General features: G+C 31.5%; 2 protein-coding genes across 2 annotated transcripts in view; one reads left to right on the top strand and one right to left on the bottom strand.

Annotated features, from left to right (window-relative positions):
• The window catches only part of LOC127708495 (AP-1 complex-associated regulatory protein-like), a 36,900-nt gene that overhangs the window by 1,142 nt on the left and 16,882 nt on the right, over positions 1-18,876 (top strand). Inside the window, exon 2 of the mRNA XM_052213386.1 lies at positions 442-493. Within this exon, the coding sequence (XP_052069346.1) occupies positions 442-493 (52 nt within the window). The remainder of the gene's footprint in view (positions 1-441; positions 494-18,876) is intronic.
• Positions 6,344-17,265, bottom strand: LOC127708496 (uncharacterized). Its single transcript, XM_052213387.1, has 3 exons — positions 16,906-17,265; positions 9,709-9,855; positions 6,344-9,007 (listed from the first exon to the last, which is right to left on the bottom strand). Exons 1-3 carry the CDS (start codon positions 17,120-17,122, stop codon positions 8,601-8,603), a joined length of 771 nt encoding a protein of 256 aa, XP_052069347.1. The 5' UTR covers positions 17,123-17,265; the 3' UTR covers positions 6,344-8,600.

Below are 18,876 nucleotides of genomic sequence, written 5' to 3'. Positions count from 1 at the left end.
CCTTTTGCCCTTTTAATGTTTGTACAACATATGATGAAACAAGGGAAAAAGTACAAAAATTTGAATAAAGTTGAAATCTATGCATGCTATATTTCACTCAGTCTCTCATATGTAAAACATACGACTGGACCAAGAAATAGTGAGATCTTACGTAAAATTGGTGATAATGGCATTTTTGTTTTAAAAAAGATTTAAATAAATGATAGCTGATCATATATTTCAGCCACTGATTGTTTCATCCTATTAAACAAAACAAAATATGTCTTCACTGCAATGATGATATTTGAATTAGTTTACTCTTTCTGTGGTTTCACTTATTTACAGTTAAGAATGACAAAAGAAATGTCTCTTCATGCATGAAATAGATAGCAGGCCTCATCCATTATTGATAAACACTCGATACATGTAACTGCAATGATCAATTTATGAACTGTTTTTCAGAAGAAAGTTTTTGAGAACAAGGTACAATGTAGAAAGAGATATTTCCATAGAGGTAAGTTTCCTTCAGTTTGTATATTGTAATCTTTTAGAAGGAAAATGATATATATAGTAACCACATAATTTCTAACTTGATAACAAATGCAGATTCAATTTTTGCAATAGCTAACACGCTTTATTAATATACAAAACTAGTCTTGAAAATGATGCATATTCTGGATAACTTTTTTTCATCTCTCCGCCCAAAGAATATATTTCCTCTAATTCTTTAAAACAGCTACTTTTGTTCAGATGACATCTTCATTTTCAGCATTTAAGTTGGTTTTATATAAGCATCTCAAGTTGAACTTGTCAACATCACAAAAAAATCAAATTAAAGACATCTTGTGTTTCTGCTTCTATGCATTCAGGTCTTGATAGGGGGTCCTTTATATCTTTGTTCTTTAATTCTTTAAACCATTTGTCTCTATTTTTTATTTATTTTGACTGTGATTCTCTATTCTTTATAGTTGAGCACTACTTTTTTCTCTATTCTTTATTATTTTTGCTTATTTTTCTCTATTCGTTATTGTTTGCTTTTTATTTGCACTTTTTGCCCATTATTTTCTATTCTGTAAACCCCATTCAGACCTTCATGCATCTACCAACTGAAGTTTCTTTATAATTTATGAAGCTTGATTGAGGTTGTTTATATACTGTGGAGATATACAATACTAGATTTGGTTTACAAATCATTATGAAGCTTCCATTTAAAAAGCCATATAATTAAAAAAGTATAAACATTTTTAGATATTTCCAGGTTACTTAATTTAGTATACTTTCTTACTCTCATAGCCATGCTTATGTTGAAGGCTATTCAGTAACCAATAGTTGTTAACGTCTATGTCATTTGGTCTCTTTTGGATAGTTGTTAACATCTATGTCATTTGGTCTCTTTTAGATAGTTGTTAACATCGATGTCATTTGGTCTCTTTTGGATAGTTGTTAACATCTATGTCATTTGGTCTCTTTTAGATAGTTGTTAACATCGATGTCATTTGGTCTCTTTTGGATAGTTGTCTCATTGACAATCAAACCACATCTTCTTTTTTTATATTAGATGGAAAAGTTGTGTATCTGAAAAAGAGTAAATTAATTGGATATAGTAAATGATTCATTCTCAATTTCTGCCAAGCATGGAAATAAAAAAGATACTTTTATCATTCAGATTAACATAAGTTATCCACATTTTGTGTCTGTAATTACGCCAGGCTATCCAGACCATGTGTTGTTCATTGTTGTTTCTTGATTTTTGTAGGAGTTGGTTGTTAGTGGTTTGTGTAGTGTGCTGTCCAATAATCACATGATACTTATGATTCTTACTATTATCCTTTTTATGTAATATCAAAAAAATGTTTCTCAAAATTATGACTAGAATGTTTAGTGTTTGTCTACCTGCATGATGGAAATAACAGAGTTAAAACAAATAAGAGACATTTATCATCGTTTTATTTAGCATATTTAAAATACAAAAAAATCTTTCATATTAGACAGAAATAATAACTTTATGCGAAAACAAATACATTATTTCCTATTTTGTAGTTTGATTTTTGATTCCTTACAAAAGACACTTATGATCAGACAGTAACATCACAAATGCTTCATGATTCATGTTTGATTTGTTCCTTATGAGTGACTTGCATGAGATCGTATGCCTTTTTTTATGATTTCATGATATATAAATTGTCTATTTTTATTTTTATTAGCAGACACAGGTATGGTTGCTGCCTTACGTCTTCCACCTATCACAAACTGTATTTAGATTAACTACACCTTGTGACCCATTTTCGATCCCAATACACATCTACCTCCTGTTTTGCAAAAACACAAGTTAATTGCAGTTGTTCTTCACATGAAGTCATCAAAGTCCTTATGGCATTTTGTTAGTAGAAATGCACCACTAAAATGCAATACAAAACGAGTTATATTCTGGGACTTAAACAGTTTTTTTCTTTGGTCCAGGTTAAGAGGCCTAAAGCTGGTTTTTCTCAATGGTAAGAGTACTTAAAACATATAAATGCATTTTTGCACCTGTCCCAAGTCAGGAGCCTCTGGCCTTTGTTAGTCTTGTATGTTTTTTAATTTTAGTTCATTTATATGTTTTGGAGTTTAGTGTGACGTCCATTTTCATTGAACTGGTACACATTTTTGTTTAGGGGCCAGCTGAAGCCTGCCTCTGGGTGTGGGATTTTCTCGCTGTGTTGAAGACCCCATTGGAGGCCTTCTGCTGTTTTCTGCTCATTGGTCAAGTTGTTGTCTCTTTGACACATTCCCCATTTCCATTCTCAATTTTATCTAAGCAGGCATCATCTGGGTCATTTCCTTCCTTTTGGACATTTTTCACACATTGATTTGAGTATTAATTTAAAGATTTCTAAATGAAGCAATTAAGCATTTTTCAGTCTTTCCTTGAGCAGATGAGAATTGAAGGCTTAAAACAAATATCTGAGACAAAATTTGACAGTAGCTTATAACAATATCTCATAGACAATATCTGAAGAGTATTTTTGATAAATTTATAATTCTAAGTGATATCAAATTAAAGGGGTAAACATTGCCCTTATATATCATACATTCAACTTTATTTAGTAAAATTCATTTCAACTCCTTTATGGACAGCACAGGTACTTGTGTAACCCTCTTTAAATAAAGAATTATTATTATTATTATTATTATTACTTGTTTCTATCCATTATGAGGTCGACTTCTCAAGGATAGAAACAACTGCCTGTGAAGGACAGTGTAAAGTTTTAAAATGTGAGGAAGCATAATTGAAATAGAAGAACCATAACCACAGAAAAAGTACAAAAATTAATCCTCAAATATTTTTATGCCCCCGCCAAAGCAGAGGGGGCATTAAGTTTTACCCTTGTCCGTCTGTCCATACGTACGTCTATACGTCCCAAAATTGGTTTCTGTTCTCTAACTTAAGTTTGCCTCAACCAAATGTTATCAAACTTATACACAATGCTTATTACCACAAAACAAAGATCAAGTTTGAATTTTGGTGGTGTCACTTTAACCATTCTAGAGTTATCCCCCTTTAAAAATGGAAAAATTGCAAAATTTTTTATTTCCGTTCTCTAACTTAAGTTTGCCTCAACCAAATGTTATGAAACTTATACACATTGCTTATTACCACAATACACAGATCAAGTTTGAATTTTGGTGGCGTCACTTATACTGTTCTAGAGTTAAGCCTCTTTACAAATGGAAAAATTGCTAAATTTTTTTAATTTTTTTTCTAAAAATATCAATGATGTCATTGTTTAAGGAATTTTCAAAATTGGAGTTATCTTCCTTTGTGCATGATTATAGTTGAATCAACTACAATCAATGCTCTATACAATGCAATGTTTAATTTTGCCTTCCACTGATAAAACACAGATCAAGTTGAATTTGGGTAGTGTCACTTTAACTATTATTGAGTTATGCCCCTTTATAAATCGAAAAATTGCTAAATTTTTAGTTTCCGTTCTGTAACTGAAGTTTGCCCCAACCAAACATGAAACCTACACAATAATTATTACCACAAAACTAAAATCAAGTACAAATTTGGGTAGCGTCAATTTTATTGTTCTTGAATAATGTTGTATACAAGCGGGGGCATCATCTGTGTCCATGGGGACACATTCTCCATTTATTTAATTCTTAGATTTGTTTTAATCTTTTATGACCTACGTATTTTAATTGTATGAAGAAAAGAAATAAAAACACCCAGTTTGAAAAATAAAGTATGAGCTTTTATAAAAAACTTGCCTGACTTCAGCAATTATTTATTTTTGTAATTGTGGTAGTGATAGTATAATTGTAGATACCATCTACCAATACTTTTTGAAATAAAAAGAGTTTTATAATAAATATGTTAATGGATATCTTATTGAATAACACTTACTTCTTAAAAAATGCAATTTGAATAATAAAAATGAGACAGGTGAATATATAAAAACTCATAATATTATTCATGCAAGATGAACTGGAATCTAGTTATTGTTTTCAAAAGATGTGTCAAGTACAACTTAGTTATGTCTGTTATATTTACATCAGTACTTACTTCTGACAAAATTGACATCATTTCTTATTTTGCCTAAAATATTACAATTTACATTCCTCAGTATCAAAATTACTTAGAAATTAAACCAGTTTCAGTTTAAACTTATTAACATGTAGTTTTCTTTGCAAGACATTCTTGAAATGTTTACCAACAATATTTTCTTAAGTCTCACTAGTTTTTTTCAAAAGTAATATTTTTGTCTTGCCTGGACGGAGTCAAAAAGCGAGACATAGGTATGCTGTTTCCGGCCTCAGTGGCGGCATCAACAATGTATTAGTTTGTGACTAGGTCTAGTTTATGGTGAACCACTAGTGGTAGGTCAATGATATTTGGTATGCAGTTGTATTAGCACTTGAACATCTCATTACCATGGAGATTATTTGGCCCCCTCCCCCTCAGTCATGGTCTATTGACTTTGAAACTTTGCTTAGTTTACATGTATTAGTTTGTGATTAGGTCAGTTTATGGGGAACCACTAGTGGTAGGTCATTGATATTTGGTATGCAGTTGTTTAAGCATTGGCATATCTCATTTCCATGGAGATTATTTGGCTCCGCCTCCTCAGTCATGGTCTATTGACTTTGAAATTTTTACTTATTTTACATGTATTAGTTTGTGATAAGGTCAGTTTAAGGGGTAGGTCAATGATAATTGGTATGCAGTTGAATAAGCAGTAGTGCATCTCATTTCCATGGAGAATATTTGGTCCTAACCCCTCAATCATAGTCTATTGACTTTGAAACTTTTGCTTAGTTTACATGTATTAGTTTGTGATTAGGTCAGTTTAAGATCAACAACTAATGTTAAGTCAATGGTATGCAAAGGTATTGGCATTTGCAAGTTTCATTTCCATGGAGATTATATAACCCCACCTCCTCATTATGGTTCATTGACTTTGAAACTTTTACATAGTTTACAAGTTAATGTTTGTGTTAAGGTTTGTTTAAATGGAACAACTTATGAAAAGTCAATGGTATTTGGTATGCAGATGTATTAGCATTGTATTTCCATGGAGATTGTTTAGCCCTGCACCTTCAGTCATGGTTCATTGACTTTGAATATTTGCATAACTCACATGTTAAAGTATTGCTATTTTAATTTCAACATTTGCATTATCAAAATAACAAATAGGCGAGACATATCTCTGTGTTAACAGTTTATTCTTTTGTATTGATACTAACTAGTAAGTTTTTATACAGGTATTGTATTTGATTGAAAAGTTCTCTGTCATTTCACTGGCAATACCATCAAAGATGCATTTGAAAAAATTACATATGACAGAATAAAGCTATCAACCTATGATTCCATATCATGTAGGACTGATGAAAACTGAATTTTAACCGTAATATTACTCTGTTCAATACAAAAACTAAGATAAACAGAAGATATAAGAAGATGTGGTATGAGTGCCAATGAGACAACTCTCCATCCAAGTCAAAGTTTATAAAAGTAAACCATTATAGGTCAAAGTATGGTCTTCAACACGGAGCCTTGGCAAAAACTAAGATAAACAGCTCCCTATTTCCAAAAATCCAGATTATACCAGTTTCATAGAAGTTAAAGATAAAAAATGCCCACCACCAATTGTCATGTTTGCAGGTACAATTAAGTCCAAGTTATGCTATTGGAAAGCACATTATTAATGGACAACAATGGAGAATGCAACTATACTTGAGAGTTTCATAATTTCATGTTAGTTATTTTGGGAAAAAGTCCAGTCCAAAATTTCAATTTTTCATTTTGAAATTTAGCTGACAATTTCATGTCCAATATATAGTATATGTATAGGCCTTGAAAAGACAATAAATTGAATAAAAATGTTTATATGTTTAATGAAATCAATTGACAAACATAAATGTATAACAAGAAAAGATTAAACAACAACAATAAATAATGAAAATATGAATAACAATAGTGCATTTACGTCAATAAATTATTTAATAAATCTACCTGATATTTTATGAGTTTTTGATAACATAAATTCAAATTAAACAAAATATCTTCTATAATGCCATTATTTACATACATGTCTTTTTTTTTCTCAACACACTTTGTCTTCTTTCAAAAGTTCATTGTTGATTTATACAATGCCATGACACTATCCATGTGGTAAATATTGTCAAAAGATAAAAAGAAAAAGAAAATGATTTACATTCTTACAAAATGTTATGATTCGGTTCTATATCCCAGTAATGTTACTGATTGTGATATTGTTTATGGTGTCAACAGAACCGAGTAGATTGTGTTGACCTTCCCACAAACTCATTTTTGAGAACAATGAACAATTGAACTTAAAAGCAGATCGTTAAAACTGTCAATCTTTTCAAATAAACTGAGAATAATATTATGCCCAGGAATATAAAAATTGGTCTGAATTTATTTAAACATACGTTTTCAAATTAAAAGGACAGAAAGATTATAGTACATTTTACAGTGCATTGCATCGTTCCCGAAATTTCAAAAAGACATGAGTATCCAAAAATTAAATATTTCAGCAAAATATAAAGTACAAACAATATAAGTATACAAGTGACTGTAATTGATTACAGAGAACAACATTTATACTTCTAAGTACACAAGCACACGATAAGAATGAACAAGTTTCAATAGTCTAAACTAAAATGACAGATTTTCTACTTTTTTCACTGCAAAAAAATGAACACCACATCATAGAATGTTGGTCAAATGTTTCATTTCTCACGGTCTTTATATAATTCAGATGATAATTTTTAAATGATATAATTATACTGCTTTTATTTAAAAAAATGGTAAAATAACCATCGGTGCAAAAGGAGGTACAATGAGGCCTCTTTTTGGCCCTATAATTTCGAAAATCAAAAAGTTTTACAAATCTATCAAAAAACATCTATTAGTTTTACAAGACATTTATAATTACTATGTCAGATATCAGTATTTATATTTTTGAATTGTATCTTTATGACTTCAAATTTCATTAATTTCATGTAAAACAGCAAAATCTACCAAACATTCTCATTAAAAACAGAAAATTTAACGAAAATTACCATTTCAGTGATTTTACTCTAAAATGCATTTTAGCCTAATTGACATTTTATTGGATTTGCATTATTGTAAACATCTTTCATTCATTTCCATATTTCATTGTGAACATTTTCTTTAGCGGTTCGATAAAGATTTTTTTTCATAAGTTTGATAATTCCATTTGTGTGAAGAAGTCGCTTCAGTTCAAAAGCATACATCAACGTTAAACTGTCGTTTATAATAGTTTGTTTGTATAAATTAATACGTCTTTCAAAATATTAATACAATATGATATACAAAATCACACATAGAAATTATTTTATAAATGCCTATTATCTAGGTATTGTATGGGAACGTAAATAGAGGATGTTGAACTGATTCGTTTTTGAGACAAGGTTTTCGTGTGATGACATTCACACTTTATAACAATGGCACAAATAGACCATTGATCTCGCTCATATGTATCCTCCAACATTTGTTAAGCTCCTGTTTATATTTTGAACAATTCTTACGCTTAGGGAGCTACCATTTGATTTTTATGGGGGGCTAGGATGAAAAATTTTGTCCTGCATTTTTTGTTAGTTGTAATCTCTGTCCTGCCTTTTTATTTTTCACTCAATTCGGTCCTGCCTTTTTTTTTTTTTATTATCCTGACTTTTTTAAAATAAATTGTCATCCTGCCTTTTTTTTTTTGCCAAGTTGCTCATCCTGCTTTTTTTTTGCTCAAAACTACTGTCCTGCCTTTTTTCAAATTTCATCCTAGCCCCCATCCCCACCCCCCCCCAATAAAAATCAAATGGTAGCTCCCTTATCTAAGACAGTAATTTGTATATGGACACTCTATATAGAATGTATAAAAGTATGAATTAAGTATTTACGTATCCGTATATAGTGAACAAATGACATGTATGTGGTATTTTGATAACTTCTATTAACATACAGCGTACTCCTACCTTCTAAAAAAGTCGCAATTTGCTCAAATTAAAAAAGATAACATTGGGTCAATGCTTACTGCTAGTGACGCGGACCAGGACCCTATTGGCTAATGACAAATAAAAGTTATTTTACTTTATCGTGCTTTATAATCATATCTCTGTGAATATTGTGGTGTTCCATAGCGGCGTTGTGATCTATTCGAGTTGTCGGTGAAGGCAGGGGATATCACATCGATACGCACTGACCGAGGCGTTCTTGGTGTATATGTTGGGGATGGTGGAGGAAGTGCCTTTCTCTCATATCTTGGACTGGGATTTCGAATATAATACGTAGGCTGTAATGGAATCGGTGGTACTTTTTCTTGTGGTTTAACTTTCAGAATGTTGGCCTTTTTCTGCGCACGAAGGTCTCTTATCAGAAGACAACTGGCAACCACATATAAAGCAGCAGCGACAATTGTCAACCCAAGTGACCAAGATCCAAAATACGATGTTGGAATCTCAACCAACCAGATTATCATTCCAATCACACAGAAAAACGCTGAAACAGAAACGAATAAAAAAATGTGTAATGAAATTATGCTGTACACAAAATTACACAAATATTTTTATTTCCCTAAGTGAAAACAAAGTGTATAGATATAAGACTGTGTTAATTCTATACGAACATCGACATGAATATTAATAAAGTTTTCCTTAGTAATATTCTACTGATAAAATGATTTTTTAAACTTTACATTTACAGAAAATCATTAATAGGGTTTCCCCATGGTCATTTTTTTTCGCCACTCTTTCAATTTTAATTTTTTTCGCCAACTTATTGTCCTTTAAAATACGAATAAAATTAATTAATAAACACTAAATTAGAATATGATTTTTATAAAGAGAGCGGGAATGCCAGTGGTGACAATTGGAATATATCCGTGCTTGTATATGATACAGTTATCTCATAACGGTGAACCAACTCGTGAGAGTCTGTCAAACCTTCGAAGGAATGACTTTACCACTTGAAACCCTTGGTCCAATATCTTCCTTATAATCAGGAATCCTGTACCAAGCAGATCATGATAGGAAACACAAGCTCTGGAATAGTGTATCAACTGTGGAATATTCACATTTATGAATACTGTAAAATTGCATTACAGAGGCAATGCAACGTTCTGAATTAATGATTCGTTATTGAATATCGTAATTTTCATTAACATTACCCAAATATGAATGGAGCAAATCGTCTACACTTACTTGATGCTAAGCTAAATGTCATTATGGTAATGGCGAAACATCTTGTTCTGGCTTTTTCTGTAGCAACATATATTACTATAAAAATAGTTGCTAAAATGTATCCTACCATTGCAAGTGACTCTAGAGCCTGGGTTCCAAGAAACGAACCTGTAAAGAACATTTTCTTATAATTATAGGTTATAATCTATAAACAGTTTTGTGTCCTTTTTCTGACTATAAAGGTTACATTTTATCATTGTGAGACATTAGTTCAATCCTTTCAAGAGTGCGTTTGTTTAATTTTCATAATTTAGAAATGTCTGCAGTTTTCTTCCGGCACACCTCGGCAGATTAAACAATCAGGGTAGTGGATTCTGCTGATGTCTGCCGATTTAAAGTTACAGTGAACTGAGAATAAAATGAAAAAGAAAATTTCAAGGTCTACAGAAGGACGTGAAAGTTTAATTATTTAGGGACTGTAATCCAGCCTAATGAATATTATAGAAAAAACTCGTTAACTTGGTTTAAATATTTAGGGACTGTAATCCTGCCGAATGAATATTATAAAAAAATCTCTTAAACTTGGTTTAAATATTTAGGGATTGTAATCCAGCCGAATGAATATTATAAAAAAAAGCTCTTAAACTTGGTTTAAATATTTAGGGACTGTAATCCAGCCGAATGAATATTATATAAAAAAAGCTCTTAAACTTGGTTTAAATATTTAGAGACTGTAAATCCAGCCGAATGAACATTACAAAAAAAACCTCTTAAACTTGATTGCTTTATTTCATAACTTTGCCCTATTCCACTTTATTTTCCCTAAAAATAATAGACCAAAGTCTTTAATTTGTTTTAAAATTGGTAAAAGATTTATCACGGTACACTGAATATTAAAATCTATGCACCCATGATGTAAAGTTTTACATAATGCATGATTTTGAAAGCAGGCGTAAAGAAAAAAGGGAAAATGCTGTTTATTGTATATCACGAGACGTGAATCGAATACTGGTTACCTTTTTTTTTTAATATCTATAATTCCAATAAATAACAACGATTTGTAAATTATGTTATGTGTGGTGGAAAACCTGCATGACGATATGGCATTAAGAATTTACTGCGATGTAGTGAAGCGCCATAGAGAGAAATGGGATCTCCAGCATTCAAAGAATAATGTTTTATCTTTTTGGTCGAAAAATAAGCACATGTAAAATAACACAAAAACGGTCTAAGATATCTTTTTTCGTTTTACTGAAAGTTGTATTATTTTTTACGGAAAAGTATTGAAATATGGAATTTTGTGATATTACCTCAAACATGCCAAGATCAAACCGATATATCTAGAAAAGTTATTAATGGAGGTTTATTAATTTATCTTTATAAAAATATGGAGATGTGGTATGATTGCCAATGAGACAACTATCCACCAAATTTCAAATTAAGTGGTTGTAAGCAATTATAGGCAACCGTACGGCCTTCAACAATGAGAAAAACCCATACCGTATAGTCGGTTATAAAAGGCTCCGATATGAAAAATATGAAACAATTCAATTGAGAAAACTAACGGCCTAATTTATAACAAAACAATTCACGAAAAACAAATATGACAGACATGAAACAACGACAACCACCGAACTACAGGCTCCTGACTTGGGACAGGCACATAAAGAATGTGGCGGGGTTAAACATGTTTGTGAGCGGTCAACCCTCCCCTAACCTGGGAAAGTGGTGAAACAGCACAACATAAGAACAAACTATAAAAATCAGTAGAAAAAGGCTTAACACATCAGATCGAAACAAAGCAGAAAAACATCAAACAAAAACACAGACCGGACGTGGCAGGGTATTTATCCATCCCTCATCCCTAACAACAAAAAGGACACTAAGTACAGATCTGAGAGTACTTGCAGTTACTGACAGCTAGTTCAAAGCCAATAACAACTAATAAAAAAATCATGTATCTAATATTAAAATATCAATCAGTACACATCCAACATCCAATGGATTTAGTGTAAAGACGTCATTAACAGTCAGAGAAAAACATGACCTTGTGCAATGCCAAAATAAAGGTATCAACAGATTGTAGTATCGTTAAAGTGAATGGATATAACAAAACTATTTAGTATGATTTTAATTTACTGATAAGAAAATCTATATTTATACCAATAAAAACAATATTCAAAGATCTAATTACAGTGTTGAATTGGTAACCTTTTAGAATAAGTTTATTTAAAGTATTGATAAGTTTACCCGGATCGTTTTGCATGTTTTTGAGAGTGCTTATCAAAATTGATCTTTTGACAAAATTTGAATAAAAGTCAACGTGAGGTATCTTCTGTCGTTGGCCCTTAAGAAGGATGGAATGAATTATAAAATCAAGAAAAAACGAAATTAAATAAATAGGAAGTAGGAAGTATTTGTCCGTATTAAATTTTTATATCAAGGTTCAGAAAATTAAACATAGTGACATCAAAGTTGTCCGTTTTTTTTTTAAATTTCTGAGTCCTCTTTCGAAAATCCAAAGTCTGAATTTATTTCACTTCAATGCCGTTTTTATAAGGACAATCTTTACGAAATATCCCCGTATCACAGCTTCGTGTATGTACTTTGAGTTTACAGCAATACTACGGTGTATTTATGATCATTTGACCAAATAATAAATATCTATAGAAGGTTGAAAACAGAAATTTTTGGGTCTTTTTCTTTTTCTGGAGCAGAGGCGGATTTAGGGGGCCCAGGGTGCCCGCCCCCCTTTATGTGGGAAGAATTTGGTTAATTATATAGGGAATCACTGAAGCATGACTGAGCGGGTCCTCTCTTACGGCAGTCAGTGGCCCCCTTATGAAAATTTCTGGATCCGCCACTGAAGGAGTAATTGAGATCACCCCCGGTTTTTGGCGGGGTTCGGGTTCCTCAGTCTTTAGTTTTCTTTGTTGTGTTTTATAGACTGAAGTTTGTCTTTTGGACGTTTTTCGTGTTTTTGCCATGGCATTGTCAGTTTGTGTTGACTTGCGAGTTTGGATATCCCTTTGGTATCTCCCGCCTCTGTTTTAGGCCAATATTCTCTTTATTTATTTGATCTAATGGGTCTTTTAAAAAAACTTTCAATTTTTACTGAATGTACAAGATTACAGCTTGATGTATGTACATTTGTACTTCAAGATTCTGACAACATTTCTGCCTTATAATTTTGAAATTATAAATGCCAACCGGTATTGTAAAACTCCAGTTTAATAGATTTTGACAAATTTTACCATTCACATGACAAAGATGAATAATGTACTTTTAACTGTGTTTTTTTTTTTTTACCAATATCCTTAATTTGGAAAATTTAATCGGTTCTTCATTTTACATACTGCGATAAATGCTGTTAAAAGCAATTTTACTTAAAAATTCCTGAACTTTGACATGTTTTGGTTTTTTTCATTGAAATAATCGAATGATAATACTCATAAAGGTTGTTTTCAATAAATATTTGGTCTGTTTTTAATGTCCTTCCTTTCATCTTTTGACTCTAATCATATACCGCTTTCACTCAATATCCAAAATCGACTCCGTTAGTGAAAAATAGAGACGAAATTCCTTTCCGCTGTTAATTTCAGTTTAAAAAAAAATTATTATTACGAATAAAACTATGACGTAAGACAAACTCTTTTATAAACCGGTTTATACTATAACCTACAAATGAAAAACAAAACATTTCTGTAGACAACTCCATTAAAATTCTGAGGTAATCAAAATTCATACAGTGATGGTTTTCAAAGAGCTTAAAAAAATGTATTGGAAAGGAAATCTATATTATATGTGTACAAATTGCATTTGATATCTGAATTCAAATTTTTAAAAAGTTTTATTTTGTATAAAGGAATAGAAAAAGACATTCGATTTGAAACTTTTCATATCATAATGCATGTTAATGGTTGATCATTACACAACATCTTTATAAATTATATGATACATAATGACAAATTTCTCCCTATAACCATTCGTTATGAGTGCATCAATTTAATTATGACCTTCTTACCGGGGGTCTTGTATCAGTGTTGTATCAGGATGAACAACATCAATAAAACCACTTTGTTATTTTGGTTATTATATGGGTACATCTTTTTTACCAATGTCTTATGTAAACCCAATCGTATTTTACAGATGCATTTCAAATACTTAGTCGTCCATAGAGGCGGATTTAGGGGGTCCCAGGGGGCCGGGCCACGCTTATTGAGCTACTCATATGGTAAATCCATTTATGTACGTTTCGGCAATAAAGTTTATCGACAATTTGTAGGTATTCCAATGGGCGCCAATTGCGCCCCTTTAATGGCACAGTTTATGGCCAAATTCAGTAAAGACCCGTCTTAATTGCATTTAATTGATAAATTCAACAACACTTACCGTTATCTTGATGATATTTGTTCGTTAAATAATCAAGAATTTTCTTGATGTACTGCCGAAAGATTACCAAAAGGAACTTACTTTAGATAAATCAAATATAAACGGTAATAACTGTCGTTTCCTAGATTTAGATATTTCAGTTTTACAAAGTAAACTCTACACAATAATTTACGACAAAAGAGACGATTTTTCGTTCCCGATTGTTAATTTTCCTTTTTTGGACGGTGATGTTCCTTTGGCACCATCTTACGTTGTTTATAGATCACAACTCGTTCGCGATACCCGTGTCTGTAGTGACATTTTGGATTTCAATGGACGTAATCTATGTTTACTGATAAATTCTTATGTCAGGTATTTCGTTACCACAAATTACTTAAAGCCTTACTAAATTCTTCCATTGATACACATATTTGGTTTGGAAGTTTGGCAACACCTAAAGAAAACTTATTTCAAACGGTATAGCAAATCCTAATTTTTACGGAGATGTTGTTTACCGAACCCGTAAATTTAGATACGATCCGTGTAAATTTATCGATCCTTTGAGTCTTTAAATAAACTTATTCTAAAACGTTTCCAATTCAACACTGCAATTGGTTAGATCTTTGAACATTATTTTTTTTGGGTATAAATATTGATTTTGTTATCAGTAAATCAAAATCAAACTAAATATAATTGTTATATAAATGTACATATACACATTCATGGCTCTACAATCTGTCGATACCTGTATCTTGGCATTTCACAAGGTTATGTTTTTTTCTCTGACTGTAAATGATGTATTTTAGACTAAATCCATTGCATGTTGGATGTGTACTGATTGATATTTTAGTCTTAGATGCATGCATGATTTTTTATTGGCTTAGAACTAGCGGTCAGTAACTGCGAGTACTCTCAGATCTGTACTTAGTGTCTTTTTTTATTGTGGGGATTAATAGATACATGTCCGGTCTGTGTTTTGTTGGATGTTTTTCTGCTTTGTATTGATCTAGGTAAGCCCTTTTCAACTGAAGTTGATAGCTTGTTTTTATATTGTACTGTTACACCACTGTGTCCCAGGTTAAGGGGAGGGTTTGGCGTCAGCAAACTAGTTCAACCCCGCCACACTTTTCATTGGACTTGTTTTTGAATTTGGAATATTTGGTTTTTTTTAAGTCTTAATTATGGCAACGTAAGATTTAAAGTTATAATTCATATAGCACTTTAACTAGAGTATGTTGGGCTCTATTTACTTGACACTTTACACCATGGTTTGTAATCGTAAAAGTAAGTTTTTTTGTATTTTGAAAATGTTGTAGTTTTTTAGAGGGCATTACGTTTTACCCTTGTCCGTCCGTACGTCCGTCCCAAAGTTGGTTTCCGTTCTCATTTTAATATGATTTAGTGCATTTTAACATATCGCACACGTGTATGTACTAGCGTATGGTCGGATCAATTAACTATAAACTTGATAGTACTATGATGATATTATTTGGATTGGTAAAAGTAAGGTAACTTTTGACTTTTTTGAATTTTCTTATTTGTCGTTCCAGAGTAATTGAGACTTTAGCCGTTATTTTAAATATCGACTCACCAATTCGAGTATGCTTGGATCAATTTACTTCAAACTTCATCTTGTTGTTTTGATTGGCAAAACTAAATAGCACCCTTTTGATTTTGAAACTGTTCTTGTTTGTAATTCCACAACTACGAGACTTTATTCATTATATTTAAAGAAATATTTCCATGTCGCACACTAACACGAGTATGCTTGGATCAATTTACTTCATATTATTTTTGGGATTAGTGAAAGATCGTTTTTGTGTAGTGGAGTGTTGTTTGTCCTTTTTATGCCCCCGCCGTAGTCGAGGGGGCATTAAGTTTGACCCTTGTCCGTCCGTACGTCCCAAAGTTAGTTTCCGTTTTCTAACTTTAGTTTGCCTCAACCAAATGTTATGAAACTTATACACAATACTTATTACCACAAAACTCAGATCAAGTACAAATTTGGGTAGCGTCACTTTTACTGTTCTTCAGTTATGTCCCTTTATAACTTTATATGATATGCAAGCGGGGGCATCATCTGTGTCCCATGGACACATTCCCCATCTATTTTCAATTATGATGTTGTGTGTCTTTCGTAGAATTATTCTTACAATTTTTGCAATGACATAAAGCTGTTATTTTAATGATTTGGACAAATTTTTAGTTTTTATTAAGAATATAAATAAAAAAGAGTGTCTTAACCGAAAACAAAATTCTTTATGAATTGAAGCTATGTTTTACATTTCATATATACTATGTACAGGTAAATTCGTGTTGGTTCCGAAAGTTCTTCGATGCAAATAATACAAGAACATGTACAATGTACAAATTTACCAGCAATGTATAGATGTACAAATGCATTAACAAACGTGTCAATTTTAAGTATGCTTAAGCGTAAAATTAAAGAAAAATGTGTGAAGAATATCATTTAGACGTTAAATATTCAAATTCCGCTAGGTTTAATCAACTTTCCGATTTCATCTTTTGAAAAAAACAACATGACATATTTAACTTCAGCCTATTTTCATATGGTGCTCATGAAAAGTCACTTTGAACGACAAATGTCGCCATATGTTAGTTAACTGAAATGATACTATTAGTTTTATTTTTCCCTTAATTTCAATTCTTCTGCAAAACTGTTTTTACGAGTAAAAGTTTTTTTTTATTTTAAGAACAATTAGTCTGAAAATCTTATTTACGTGACAGACAATATCAAATTATGGATGTATAACATTTATCATATCCCTTTTTTACTCCCAAATAAGTTTCTTCAAAAAGGAACTTTTGAAGATACAATATTCTTACCATTTTTATAGGAATCTGGAACACTGCTAGTTTTACATGACCCGGATGAGCAATCATTAGTTTGCCATAGTCCTATAGAAACATCCAATAGTTCTCTAATTGTCTCTGACACCATCCATGCCGGAGTAGCATATCCAGATATAAACAATGGTAATCCAATTAATTCTAAAATTGCGGCAACTTTTGCCCAAGTTGAAGCGTCTCCACATATACCCATACTTATTTGCTAAAAACACTGTTCACATTTACATTTCTCCGATCTTAGTTAGAAATGAATGCGATGAACTTATATAAAAAAGCTTCGTTTGACATCATTTAACATTTGAATTTAAAAAACGTACGGTCTATTGAAATGACGTGTTAGGTGCGAAGTTTTTTTCATTATCTGATTTTTAATCACGTGATCAAATATTTTAATTAAATACGCGGTTGATATTGTCTATTCATTGCCTTTCATGTAAAACATTTGCTTTTCCCATTTTGATTTTTGAAAGGTATGTAATGTTCGTTGTAATCTTCAATAATGCGTCATGTAAGAAAACAAATATTTTATTTGCCATCATATAATGTGTGTAGAGTTGTAGACAATGCATACATAATAAATACACGAAAAACGTAAAGAAACAGTTGTTATAAGAAAGAAACCATTATTTCAATTATAACAATAATAATACAAGTAGAACATGGTGTCAAATATTATTTTAGATATTTATTTTTATAGTATTACTTTAAAAATGTTATTTGGATGGAACGTTTGTGTACGAATCCTTTGGAATAGAAATGAGAAACATCACACGGACCGCCTAGATACCGATGCACCGTTCTGCATTTAGATATATTTAAAAAACAATTTCTTCTCTATAGTGTGCCGTGTAATTAACATTTTTAAAATAAGAAATTAAAAGTTGAATAAAGTGCAGACAAAACATATGTTTACATTATGATATGTTTGAAATAATATTTGAAACGTAATCTTATGTTAATCTCTGTCAACTCAGAAGTTTAAAGCTAAAACATTTCAGTACTTTAATTTCCAATTAATATTAAGTTGGTTTGAAATTCAGCTTGCATGACTAAAAGATCAACAATTCACCTTTTTTTAAAACCTGTTTGTATGGACATTTCAGAAGCAGCTACACATAAACTGATGATATATAGATTTCTATTTAATAAAACGGGCATTAGCTGTCAAATTTATGTTCACCGATTTGACGCAAATTCTCATATTTGATTTAGTACATAATAAAACATACCCAAATTACAAAAAGACAAAAAGAAACAATTAAAAGTGCATGGAATCGTTGTAATGTATCAGCATTTCGTGCGTATTTTAGACGACGCATCAGAATTTATCATCGAGATGACCTCCGAAGAATACCTATATCATATGACCCGATATAAACATTAATGTCAATAAAAATAAACAGACAAGCACATTCAATCATAGTATGACGATTTTTTTTTTAGGTCTGTTCAATTTCATGTCATGATGATAGATTAAAAAATACAAAAATCTTCTTTTTACCAGTATATTTTTTTTTTCTGGGCCGAATGAGTCAACGAAATGGTTCTTTCTGGTGGCTCCGTTGTTCCACGTATCAATGTTGATATTCTTTTCTTACAATAACTAAACATACATCATGCACAACCAATTTTCGGCTAAGGGTCGAATCGAAGGTTGCATGAATACGGATTCATATGAGATAAATTATTGATTTACAAGCCAATAATACATCAGCGATGTTTTACTTAGCTTATATTGACAAAATTGAACCAAACTGACTTCTTATAGCGAAATATTATTTCAATATTCCGCTTTTTTAAAAGTTTGAAAGAAAAAAAATGTTGTTGATTTGTATACGCTCTTCGAAGACGGGACGGGACGTATCATTGGTATACCATTTGATTTGATTTTTGGTGTTTTAACGCCACTTTTAAGCACCGTTTTTGGGCTATTTCATGGCGGTCAGT

Source organism: Mytilus californianus, unplaced genomic scaffold (genome assembly GCF_021869535.1).
Source record: "Mytilus californianus isolate M0D057914Y unplaced genomic scaffold, xbMytCali1.0.p SCAF_7, whole genome shotgun sequence".
In the NCBI taxonomy this organism is placed as follows: Eukaryota; Metazoa; Mollusca; class Bivalvia; order Mytilida; family Mytilidae; genus Mytilus; species Mytilus californianus.
The sequence above is the reverse complement of the archived record's forward strand: the minus strand, read 5'-3'. Positions and strand labels throughout refer to the sequence as shown.

Coding starts and splice junctions, on each gene's coding strand:
- LOC127708496 (XM_052213387.1), bottom strand. CDS start 17,122: ATGGGTATATGTGGAGACGCTTCAACTTGGGCAAAAGTTGCCGCAATT. Junction 9,856..16,905: donor TCCAGATTCCTATAAAAATG/GTAAGAATATTG, acceptor TGTTCTTTACAG/GTTCGTTTCTTGGAACCCAG. Junction 9,008..9,708: donor GACATTTAGCTTAGCATCAA/GTAAGTGTAGAC, acceptor TTTCTGTTTCAG/CGTTTTTCTGTGTGATTGGA.